This window comes from Plodia interpunctella, chromosome 6 (assembly GCF_027563975.2).
Source record: "Plodia interpunctella isolate USDA-ARS_2022_Savannah chromosome 6, ilPloInte3.2, whole genome shotgun sequence".
Taxonomy (NCBI): Eukaryota; Metazoa; Arthropoda; class Insecta; order Lepidoptera; family Pyralidae; genus Plodia; species Plodia interpunctella.
This window is the reverse complement of record NC_071299.1, coordinates 9,818,847-9,832,088: the sequence shown is the minus strand read 5'-3', so window position 1 is coordinate 9,832,088 and position 13,242 is coordinate 9,818,847. Positions and strand designations below refer to the sequence as shown.

The following is a 13,242-nucleotide window of genomic DNA, read 5'->3' as shown; positions in this document are numbered from 1 at the left end:
GGAAAATATCTTCTGCTTCTACAACCCTTCCAGTGCGGTTTCCTGCAATACTGATAAGCGCTGAATTTCATGTCACCACTATGTTCTCGAGCGAGATTTAATTATTAAAAAAATAATTTGGTTTTCCCCTTTAGAAATAGCCACAATCTCCCGATCAACGAGTACTGATTGGCTGACAAGCACCAAGTCAACTGGAAGTTCAGCGGTGAATTTAAAGAATATGTCCCTTGACGCCTACGCCCAGTACTCTACTTATAGATGGCGTAAGTGGAATTAAATAAAAACTGTTTCTATGATAATTATATTGGGGAAAACTCTAAATAATAACTTAGCAAACCGTAATCCTTATTAATGGTCATTTTAGCTTTACATAAGGCAACATTTTTACCGAAACTCGTATGGGATTGTGAGTAATGATGGTAGGGTTTGTCAGGGATGAGTTAACCCTTTTAATAAATGTCTGCGGCCACCGTATTTGTGTTTATTATTTATGCATTGCGATTTTTACGGATCATGTTGTGAAAAGTGATAGGTAATATGTTCGAGTTTGAAACTCGTAAATAAAAAATGTATGATATTTTTACAAGATTTTAACTTGCACTGTAACTATGTATGCCCCTATGTATATTCGGGTGCAATCTTGCAACTAATCAGATATCTTCGACCGATTGAGCTGGAATTTTGTATACACGTTTAGTTTGGATGACAATGCATTATTGATTGATGGTGGGAACTCCTCAACAGTTTACTGCACGGACACGATATTTTTGTCACACATTTAACGCATTAAGATCTCGCTGACAACTATAAAAGCATGTATCGTATGGTTGACTTCTGGTAGGCGACCGGCGACCACTGTCTGTAAAAAAGTCGTAGCCGAATCAAATTCAATTTTCGAATTCAAATCATTTATTCAGAAATTAGACCTTCACAGGCACTTTTTCTCGTCAATTTTTATATTTATAGTTATTTTTCACAAGCTACAAACTACTGGCATTTCGGAACGACCACTGCTGAGAAGAAATGCCGAAAGAAACTCATTTGAACAGTGTTGGTTCCTATCATGCCAGATCGGCTTACCATTATTGTTTCTTACAATGTCTTTTTTTTCTAATAATATATAAAAGTACATAATGTACATAGTCAAAAGGTATATCAAAACAGGTTATGATTGTGATCCGAGTGCTGATTATAGATAGATGTGAAACACAATTAACTTACATGAAAATATATATGTTACATGAAAGAGGTTAAGTAAAAAGGTTTGGCTTTGTTCGGGTGTTACAGCCAAGAATGTTGAACCAGAAGACAGAAAGACATGTTACCACGCTGTAAATATTATTACCAATATTTTTTTTTCAGTTGGACTAACAAATACGAAAGAAGTACAAACAGACAGAGAAATAAAAACAGCTGCGGTTCTCACATCGTCGATGCACGTTGACAAGGCTACAGAATCACAGTCTGTTGAAACCAGTATGTATAAACAATCATCATAACCACAAACGACGACCTCGGTGGCGCAGTGGTAAAGTGGTAAAGTGCTTGCCTCTGAACCGAGAAGTCCCGGGTACGATCCCAGGTCGGGTCGTGATCTAAAATGATTGGCCCCGGTCTTTGATGTTTATCTATATGTGTATTTGTTATAAAATAAAGCATCGTTGACTTGGTATCCCATAACACAAGTCTCGAATTTATTATTTTTTATTAGCGGCTAGCTCAATCTGTGCGATTTGTCCTAATATATTTATTTATAGAGCGATTTGTATTTTTTATTTTAGTTGTAGTCGTATTATATCTATGTTTAATTTTTACAGGTACTTGCAATTTCTATAGAAAAAATAGTCTAAATTGCTCGTTACCAAATAATGAAGGTAAGCTATATGTTTTCAAGGTTCCGTATCTCAATTTACTTGTTAAGGATTCACTGATTTGCCGCGGCGCTGAGAATCGAATCCCGGGAAGGACATCCGCATGGCAGACGGGAATGGAGACTACGCCACGGAAGATGTCATCATCATCATAAGCAACAGCTATTTAAACGTCCCCACTGCTGGGGCACAGACCTCCCTTATGGATTAATAAAGAGTGTGGGTCATGACCCACCACACGGAACCATTGAGGATTGACGGGTTTTAACGACAACACACATATATGGTCACCCATCTAATGACCGAATATTGTGAGAGTGTGACTTAATCGTCAGTAACCCTGTACTTACTGGTATCAAACGTAAAATTTCTTAAAGACTACTTTTGTACATCAAAACAAGCAACTTTTATTCTACGACTTTTCGTGATTCGTAGTTTATTTTTTTTCATATAAAAAAAATACAATCTAATTTGCGACTCAACACATCTTAACTCTATGTAATAGCCAAGCAACACGAGACAGTACAGTAGCGTTATGTAGCGGAATCGAACATAGAGATAACGTTTTATAGAAACGATATTAAAATTGAAAAACGTAAAATTGTTTTATTTATTACGTTTAGACAAAAGTCGTAGAACAAAAGATGTTAGTCTCTATGTACCTTATGCGCCTTTGGAAGGTTATGCGTTAGATACCATTAACCCTGTATACACCATAAATTTTTAATAATGGCACAAAAATAAAGGCTTAATATTAAAAGCCTTATTAATACATGTGAGTAATCAAAATTTAATATTATCCTTTATCACCAAAGTTGAGGTTTGCGTTTATCCCAAAATATCACCGAATTTATGGACGTAGTTTGAAACTGCAATTGAGTATTCCAATTCATAGTTTATCGTGTTCTCTCGCTCTCCCGTGCAATGACCCGGCATAGGCAAAAAATATTTTTTTTAAAAAGAATTGCCAGAATTTCTCAATAGAAGGCAGGAGGCACACTCTAAGTATTATAACCAATTATTATAGATATTTTTGAATCATTTCGATTTTTGATGTTTTTTTTACTGTGCACATATTATCAGTAATAGATACTGATAGAGTCACTTTACTTTTTGGCATTATTAAATATTTATGGTGTATAAATACTTAATTCTTTGTCACCAGTGTTATCGAAATCCAACCAGATTATGCACTCGCTAACCGTAGCGGCTGTCCAGTGCAACCAGAGCCCTTACATCCCGCTAACACAGACTCCCTCTACAACCGGCCTAGTTTTAGGTAAGAATATCTAACCCGCTTATATACGAGATAAAATCTAGATAAATGGTATTCAAAAATATAAATGGTAACTAAGGTACGATAAATTGGGTAGATCCTTTAAAATCCTTTAAATTAGCGAAGTCCTAGTGGAGGCATAGCCAGTATATTAATTATAGCTAGTTTGACAAGTCGATTAAACGACGAAATAAAGTAAAAAAAAAAAGAATATAATACAAAATATACATATTCGCCATTAAATTATAAACAAAACATAAAATGTTTTCAAAACGTAATTAAACAAAACATAAAACTGTGAGCGAGCAAGGAGATAACCAGTAAATAAATAATGAAATGTTTTGCTAAAATATGTTTTGTCACTCTCGCACTTTAAAACATAGTCTAAAGTATATTTTTTCATACTAAAAGGGATAGTCTGTAAGCATATGATGTTTAGCTTAGGTGATAAAAAATTTGTTAATGTGAATTTCAGAAGATTCACGGCGTAACCACCTAGCACGGTTGAAAGCAAAGACTTCGCGAGAAAACCCGAAGAAGAAACTTGTGGCAAGTGCGCCGGCGCTTTATGACGTCGATGACGATGAGTTCAAAAAGTGGATCGCCCGGGACCAATATATGAAAAGTATACATTACCATTACTATCAAGAAAGTGAAGAAAATTGACCAACTAAATTTTTTTTTGCCATTGCAATACTAAATAGAATAGTGCGAGATTGGATGATAAATTATCCAGTGTTACCAGCCAATTGGACACAGCGTGTTCATTTTCTTGACTGTAAATGGCCAATACTCAACGGCCCACATTAATCACGGATCCGATAGATGCTCACGAAGAAATAGTACATCCAGAACGGCAAACAAATATATGACCTGACCACAAATATATTTCACCACACTGTAACTGGCCGAAAATGATTTGGAGATGGTGGACTACTTTAGAGACGATATGAAAGTGTGGACGCGAATATATCTGTCATGTATATCGAATAATAACAAAACGTATTGCGACATTTCCAGATTATGAGATTAATAACATAAGCAAAAGAGTTGGTTTGTCCGAGTGGCGTTTGTCTCCGTAACTTTCAGTCACATTTCAAAAAGCCTTTTTTGTACTTAGATTCGGATTATGTCGGTAATAGCTCTTTAGCAGTCCCATAGGAGTTTCAGAGAAAAAAATGTACTCGAGACTGTGGTATTCCATACTTTATACCCTTACACGAAAATGCATCTGAATTTTCGCGACGAGATTAAGTAACATCCTTGAGTTAAAGTATCTTTGCAAATTGTTAGCATTTGTCTATGCTGTAAGGAAAGATAACTTAAAAAATAATGAGATATGACAACAATGGTAATAAAAACTTATCTAATATAAAATTGGCTACTATTCGACTCGATAAAAAAAATGTATGATGGTAGGAATTTAAATAATCAAACCCGTTAATTAAATCACTTTTATAAATAACGAAATTTTAAAATTTTTTTAGCTTATTATTTTTTAAGCTTTTGACTCCAAAATTTGTGACGTCAGAAAAGCTCCATCTAAAATGTTCTTTTTGACTAATGTCAAAAAGAACATTTTACTAATGTCAAAAAGAACATTTTAGATGGAGCTTTTATTTTTTATTTATTTTATTTTTTCTAATGAAAAAATATCTAATTTGACTAGGTAGCTTGTTTTTATTTCCATGTTTGTCTTGCCTTATACTCATAAATTTAATTATATTTAAATAGTTTAGTGTATGTGATATTTTTTCGTCTTGTTCTTGGCTCACAGCGTGTGTTGGTCAACTGTGAATGATGTGTGTAGTTTTTTATATATATAAAAAAAAATGACAATACTCATTTCTAGCTCCTGACCTATATTCAGAGTACGAAGAAGCGAAACTATCCAAATTGATATCTCGTGCTTGTAAGACGAAGAGGTCGCGATCGCCTTTCGTCCGAACCGGCCGAAGTTTTTTGAAATGTGGTAAGTATTTGTATATTTTGGTCCACCATTGCATGCTTTATTTATAATGTAGACTTTACGTAAGCATAGATATGAGATAGAAATAACACGCAATTGTAAGTAAATAATCACTATGGAAATAATATTGAGCCACGATTGTGTGACATAACATTTGCAGCATTCATAGGACCAATCTGGTACTTACTATACACAACTACAAAATATAAATAAGACACGATATTACATACATAAACACGTATAAAAATATTTACTCATCAGTTGCTAATTATACGTAAGTAAAAAATTACCACACATAGCATTATCACTTAAATAAATTGTGCAAAAGGAGTCTTCATCGCACGTAATAATTAGCAACAAGACAATTGTCTTTTTCTTCCTTTGCACAATTGTGTTTTCGAGTTTGAATAAATTATAATAATTTCAGATGCTCCGTACCCTTTCGAAAAACTATCCAAAGATAGTTTTCCCGATGTTTTTCGCAAAGAAATACCGGAAAACGATACGGACATGTTCCCAGAAAAAATTACAGCACATAGCGATGAAATTGCCGTACTCCAAATGCAACCGGTCATGATTGACAAGGAGACATCGGGTATGTATCTTAAGGACGGAAACACGTTTTAGAATGAACTATTCTATTAAAAGCTTGTACACATTTCAGATGTGGTGTCGAAGAATTTAAAAGAGTCGATACTCCAAACGTCGCCAGATTACAGAGACGCAGGTATAAACCAATTTCGAGTCGTGCTTGATTCGGCAATTCTAAACGAGGGTCAAAATTTTCGACACAAGGCTTTGTTGTCATTGAATAATGATTTGACACGACAATCAGCGATGACTTTGGGTAATATGGGTCTATTAGATTAAGCGATCCCGCGATCCAGCGTTCGTTATTCGCTATGATCTTAGATTTTTCTTTCGTGATCATGTCGAAAACGTCAATGTATATAAATTGATTTATTTCTGTCCTCACTTTTTATTTTAATCTGTCCATTTACGACATTAAACAATAAGTTTTATGATATCTATGCTGCTTTTGATCCAAATTCATTGACACATTATGGTTCAATAAATAATTCAATTCGGAACAATAAAAAAGCTGCAGTCTGTATAGCGTATTACAACATAGAAAAACGCAGGACCGTATACTGTGCGATGGCTCTTCCTGAAGACCTTCCTATTTTACCTATACTTTAATTAATTTAATCTATATAAAACTCTTGCGTTACTGAGTGACTGTCTAACAGACAACGCACTAGGCGTAGAAAGCTGAAATTTGGTGTGTAGTTTCCTAGGACAGTGTAGGGGAGCACTAAGAAGGGATTTCCTGAAATTCCCACGGGAATTGGATTTTTACTTACATACGAAGTTGTGGGCGAAATCTAGTTATGAATAAAGTATTATAATGACAACAGAGACTCGTACCACAAGAAGGTGGAAAAAGTACATAGATATGATAAGTTTGCTAAATTGTACATAGTGGCTTTATGAATATCAGCAATCAATGGCAAAAATACACAGCTACTAAATAACTTTATTTTACCAATATTTTTTTACAATGGTACTATGTAAAGTTGAAAACTTATATACCGTAAATTTTGTTCCAAAGATAGTGTAGTCATTGTATATACTGAGCATAATGTGAAAAACTGGTGTTCAAAAAGTCACCTTGTACATATTTATATTGTGTTTAGATTACATTAGTGTACGCAAAATTATAATTCTCTATGAAACACTATAGGCAGTTATTATTGTAATTCATAATTTCTATTGTGTGTGACAAGTTTTGTGTGTACGCAGTCGTAGTGTTTTTAAAAAATAGAATTGCTCGATCAAGTCCCTGTCAAATTTCTACGCCAGTTTACCAGATGCCAAGTGATTTTTGCTTTAGAATCGATCGATGGGAAAAAGCCTGCTCCCAAATTAAGAGTCACGTTGAGCTTAAATGGTCACCGTAAATGTAAATATGCCATCAGCATAACTTTTAATAAAGCGAGAAAGCATAGGTAGGTGCTGCTTGAGGGTGTCGCCATACTAAGCCGAAGATACGAAGTTATTAATTTATTTAAAAGCACGATGCGTATCGAAATGTCAAAAGTAAATGTCATTATTTAAGGTGACCGCGGTTTTGAACTATATTACGGAAATACAAAGGATAAATTTAATATATTTTTTTTAGTCTTGTAGAGACTTGTCAATGTGACTTTGTTGACCAGATATAATAAGCATAAAATTATTTTGACTGATTGTGTGCCGGCACCCGATTCAGAAATTTAGACATACAACGTTTAAAGTTTAAACAGATTTAAATAAAACAATGACTGCTATCGTAATATCGGCTTTGTATAGCGACACAATAATACAATTTAAGCCAGTTTCACCACTTGGTTATCTGTATCTATTAAGAATAAAACGTAATAATTCAAAACTCGCTCATTCTAAACGTGTCCTCTTGACTTTAGAACTAATATCTGTTACCAAATATTCCTACCGCAATTTTTGGTTGGTTGTACAAACCTCAAATCCATATTGTATTTCAGCGTAATTATGATAAGTATTTTTTTAATTGTTAAATTACAAAGTGGTTCATGTACTTATGGTTTAAATTTGTTACACTGTTCCATAAACAAATATATTTATATTAAAAAAAAAAGTTATTTTCTAATGATGTTTCCAAGTGGTAGGACTGGCCGTTGGAATTTATTTTAAATGTTTGTTTTTAAATTGAAACGAGCATTTGTTTTAGAAACTGACTCCCCAATTTGCAAGCAGAAGTCAGCCGGCGTGCTGACATCACAAACACTGCTGCGAAACCCAGTGCACTGTTACCCTTATCCTGAAATCAATCCATTGGGTATAATTATTTTTTCTTCTTGAAAAATATAGTTCAGCACATCCTATCTATCTACTGTAACTGTTTCTAAAGTAGTTTTAAAAATGTGAAAATATCGCGAAAGTATTTAAACTTTGTAATATCGAATTATTTGACATCAAGGCAATTTTCTCATATTCACAAATTTAATGCTAACAGTACACCTAAAATTAGAAACAATTGTAGCACATAATAGGTAAATAGTAACTTAGAAATATCAATACAAAAATAATAAAACAATAAGGGCGGATATACACATGCAACTTAACTGGCATGCCGATAGCTGACATGTGCAATCTATATATATATGTATATATATATATATAATTCTTGCGTTACTGAATGACTGACTGACAGACAACGCATCGACCGCTGCAGCTGCGCGGTCATTACAACTAATTTTCTTGAGGAAGGAATCATTTCCAAAATCAATCATTCATAAAATTTACATTACTACAGTACAGAGTAATTGATGTAAAGTCATATAGTAATACTCATTCTTGTCTTTGTTAAATTGAAAGGAAATTGTAATGACAGCGCGACCGCAGCGGTCGAAACGCTCTGCGAATCACCCACAGCCGAAACTAGTGGGCGTAGAACACTGAAATTTGATGTGTAGGTCCCTAGGACATTGTAGGGGAGCACTAAGAAGGAGTTTCCTGAAATTCCCACGGGAAATTTTTACTCACATGCGAAGTTGTGGGCAAAAGCTGGTGTTCTATAAATTTTGACATTGACACGACAGCTAGCGTACAGGCGACAGCTAGCCAGGCTTATATACAGTGACACGTATCTGTAGCTGGCATACAAGTGTGCATGCTACGGGAACGTGTATTCCCGCCCTTATGTACACTTTTTTGACTATTTAGCAGATTGTGTGTTCCTATACGACCCACTGCCACGCGCGATAAACAGGTCGAGTTTCGATACAACAGTTCAAAAATTTTCAGTGCGTGAAAATGGTAAGGGTTTCTTATTTATTTATTCAATTTTATTACAAGAACACGAACATAAATTATATGTAAATAATTCTCCAGGATTCAACACTGTGTATAACTCCACAAAAGTGGTGAAAAGTATGAACGTAATGACTGACGGCGAAACGGAGGCTTTCGGGTTTATTTCCACTGGAACAAGTATGTTTTATTCAATTTTTTTAAGAGGCTAACAGTATCTATTTAAATGTCACTTAAGTCTGTTGTATTCTTGGCGCTACCAATTTAGGGCAAAAGTTTATACCTACAGTAGAATATTTAGATGATGTCATAGTCTAGATTGAAAATATATTTTGTCCACCTGAAAAGAAAACAGAGCGTGAAAGTTGATTGAAAAATGGACTCTGTGTGTGCCGCTCCCTATCCTGCAAATATAGCTGCAAATATCCCAATGTTTGCAAAACGTGGGCAAACACCAAACGGGACTGCTTGATGTCCGCGTGCCGCAATAAGCGAGGGCACTTTATTTCGTACGGCGTATGGCGTTTTGGATCTTTTTATCCAAATGTTTATACTTTAAAAACATTTTTAATCACCGACGATATAAGAATAATTATAAGTTTAGTGTATCTATATGTCTGTCTATGGCATCATAGAAGCCAAGCGGCTGAACCGATTTTGGTATAGTTTTTTTTATTTGAAAGATGATTTAATCGAGAATTTTCTTATGTTTGAAATGTGAATTGAGCCGTTTGAAAACCATCAGCACTTTTCATCAGATAAGAGGATGTCAACAATTTAAAAGTCGGGAGTCAAACTTTTAATTTAGGTTTTATATTATAATCAACTAGTTGCATCCCGGTCTAAGCTATCATAGGAATATCGGAATACAAAGTGACATTATGACACCCAGTCATTAGATTCCAATTGAAAGAATTTGTGATATCAGAAATATTATTCTGAAAATTATCCTATACAAACATATTCTTCTTTATACTATTAGTGTAGATTTATTTTTTCCGCCAGGTACTAGAGCTCCGTTGTTTAATTCGTCGAGATTCGACCCTATGCCCGCGGAAGTTATCAGAACTTGCTCCAAGAACTACCACGCCCGCGTGTTGCATCTACCCCACTTCCTCGATCAAGGTACATCGATTCATCGTTCTTTACAATACTTATATCCCTGAGTTAAAAAGGATTGAGTGACTTAAAAATGATCTGTGTCTCCGATACTAAATGTTTTTAATATTATAGCATTGTTATTGTAACAATGAAAAAATACAAATTATATTAGACTGTTTACCCCCGGCTTCGTCCGCTTAAAATTCTCACGGGAACAGTTTTTTTAATATTATAATTAAAATGAGATTGGTATATTTGGATTAAAATATCCATAGCGCATTTAAAATGCACGCAGCGCCATCTAGTGTTTATATTTCAAAGTTTTAAAACTTGTATTTCGCAACCACTAATACCTAAGTATACCCCTTTATGACTGAGAAAGAAATCGGTAATGCGTTCAGACGGTATTTTGAGTTCTTTCCTATGTTTCATAGTAAACAACACTTATTACATTCTATCAGTTTCATTGTGCGATCCATCACAAAAATTTACCCGATCCAATCGCTAAAATTGAACGTAGCACTCTCAACAGTAATACTTGTCCTCGTAATTTGTCGTGGACTATATGTGGGAAATCATTTTATTGTATTATTATTATATTGGTACGCATTTTCAGCCCCGGGTCTATTGAGACGCGGTCCTTTGAGGCATTCATGGGGCCGAAACCAACATTGAAGAAGCCTTTTTGTGCCTTTTTATTCTAAAATGAGATGGCTGCATCTGTAGACAGACCCACAGACGGACAGTCCTCCACAGCTGCTAGAATATTGCCGAGAAGGGATCTACGCGATTTGGGCTATGTGTATGTGAAGTGGGCTAGATTGTACCTATATTTGGAGATGAAAAATAATTTTATTTGAGCCATAATTAGCGGCCCGTCCCGACTTGAATTTTCATTCACCTTTTACCTGACACCATAGAGAATTTCTAGAAGAAATTACTAAATATAAGTAAAATTTCAGATTTCTTAACAGGGGCTGAGGAAGAGCAGGTCAAGAAACCAATGTTCGGCTCGTGTCGATACTACAGCAACTTGTTGACCAAACAACTCGTGCGCATGAAGGAGAATTGTGAGTCTATCTCCATTCATAACCACCGACCAAATGTACAGTGTGACTTTTTATACATTGGCAATATTTTTTCTACATGCTCAGTATGATTCTAAACAACTTTTATTATGGGAGTAACTTCGAAATCGCGAAAAAAAAAATCTGCTGTTCTAAGTATACAAAATGTAATACTTAACTTGTGGAAAATGTATGGATCAGCTGATTTTTTTTCGCAATTTCAAGGTTGCTTCCATACGAAAAGTTGTTCAGTGCCATGGACTGATCATGTAGATAAATTAATGCCAATATAAGATATCACCTTGTAAAAAGGACCCAGTGTATCTTATGCACAACTGTACGGTAGATTTAAATTATTCATTTAAATTATCATTATAATTACCAATATTTATCCCGGTTTGTTCCTCAGCCGTTGAGCGTCCGTAGTCCGCTTTCCTACGTTTTCGTCTCCACTACGCACAGTCGTGCGCATTCCTAGTTTTCAGACCATTGGCAAGCATATAATCCGCACGAACATTGCGCAGTTAGATTACTTTTATTTAGTGCAATGTATGTATGTGAAATCTTCAAAATTCATGTCAAAATTGGAAGAAATGAAAACGCCACACTATTATATAAATAGGGCATTATGTAATTGCGAATCATTATTTCATTTTTATTTCATTTTTGTGAAAAATAGTAGCAATGATCCATCAAAACTTTCGTGTATGTAAATAATATTACTGAAATGTGTATATTTTCCAGTGAAACATCTGAAAAACGCCGAAGAATGCGCCCTATATCAGCGAGTGTCTAGTATGAACTGCAAACCTGAACCTGATTGCACCGCATGCACCATGATACCAAGTGGTCGGGTCGAACTGTGTTGCCAAACAACCAAACGGACTAAAATTGGTACACCACTCTCAAGGTGCGTGATGGCTCCTAGCGTCACCAATATCGGCGACGGGCAAGACAAAAAGCATCTCAAATCCATCTACTATATGCTAACAGCCATCGAAGGCAGAATACGAAGGCTGAAACACAATATTCCTAATTGATTTTGTGGGATGTCGATAGATGTCGCTGTTCACAATTGTTGTCTAAAGTAGTGCGAGTTGACTAATTTTTTTTATCTGTTTTCACAAATCATGTTAAATGATTGTATTTTGATATTTGAGTAAAATAGTTATACGGATGTGAATTTTATTCATTAATCTAATATAGTGTAATTCTTAAAAATTCATGTAATTAAAGGCTGGTACAGACCGAATGTTATGTAAGCGGTGCGCGCTGTGTTAATTTATCTAAGTAGGTATTATAAATAATTATATTAGGTATTCGACAAAGATTATTTATTTAGGGCTGGTAGTTTACGAGCAAATATATTTAAAGGTAACAACAGCAAATATGGTGGATGACCGAATATGTGATTTGTAGAAAAAACGCATCGCGAAGGCGCGAGTTTGTCGTCACAGCGCATGCGCGTAGACAAATTTACTTTATAAAAATTGTGTCTGGGTGAGCTGAGTAGTGTACGCGTGCACGCATGAGTTAACTCTATACAAACGCGCACTCCTATGTGTAGACGACGCGAAGCACCGCTGCACCCCCCGGCATATAAACACAATTAAAAACAAACTATTAGTGTTAGGATTAATAAATAAATAAGAACTTACCATATACCGATGTACCGCTGTCATATTGTGGTGTTTAATAAACGCGCGCCGTAGTGCGTACGCGTGTGTGTGTGAGCGTCACACTTAGAATCCTATAAGGGACATAAAAAACAGTTGATCGCTACCCGAAAGTGCTTCAAAATAGTCGTTGTTCTCATTCTCAAAATCCTGGACATGGCAGCCACCTCCATCGTCTACACCTATGATTATGTATCAGGGCTGCACCCACCTTAACAGTAAAACAACAAATTGTAATACTTCATTTTATTTTTTATAGGCTAGCATTGACAAAATTGTGACATTTTGGTACTTATTAGGCACCGTACATCAAAGGGCCCGACCCCATTGCTCCGTCGTTGTCCGTTGCGTCGACGTACGTAGATGTCACACCGATGTAAAACAACGGAGGACAACGCACCGTAGGACGACTGAGCAATGGGCTCGGTCGAAGCCCGAAGAAGATCGAAGC

General features: G+C 35.4%; 1 protein-coding gene across 1 annotated transcript in view; it reads left to right on the top strand.

Annotated features, from left to right (window-relative positions):
* Positions 1–12,288, top strand: part of LOC128670922 (uncharacterized) — a 40,571-nt gene extending 28,283 nt beyond the window's left edge. The window contains exons 39-52 of the mRNA XM_053746943.1: positions 135–263; positions 1,363–1,476; positions 1,818–1,874; positions 3,037–3,150; positions 3,623–3,772; positions 5,000–5,119; positions 5,544–5,711; positions 5,781–5,843; positions 7,866–7,973; positions 8,864–8,953; positions 9,029–9,127; positions 9,953–10,072; positions 11,011–11,118; positions 11,860–12,288. Coding sequence (XP_053602918.1) covers positions 135–263; positions 1,363–1,476; positions 1,818–1,874; positions 3,037–3,150; positions 3,623–3,772; positions 5,000–5,119; positions 5,544–5,711; positions 5,781–5,843; positions 7,866–7,973; positions 8,864–8,953; positions 9,029–9,127; positions 9,953–10,072; positions 11,011–11,118; positions 11,860–12,155 — 1,736 coding nt within the window. The 3' untranslated portion in view covers positions 12,156–12,288. The remainder of the gene's footprint in view (positions 1–134; positions 264–1,362; positions 1,477–1,817; positions 1,875–3,036; positions 3,151–3,622; positions 3,773–4,999; positions 5,120–5,543; positions 5,712–5,780; positions 5,844–7,865; positions 7,974–8,863; positions 8,954–9,028; positions 9,128–9,952; positions 10,073–11,010; positions 11,119–11,859) is intronic.
* The last annotated feature ends 954 nt before the right edge of the window (positions 12,289–13,242 follow it).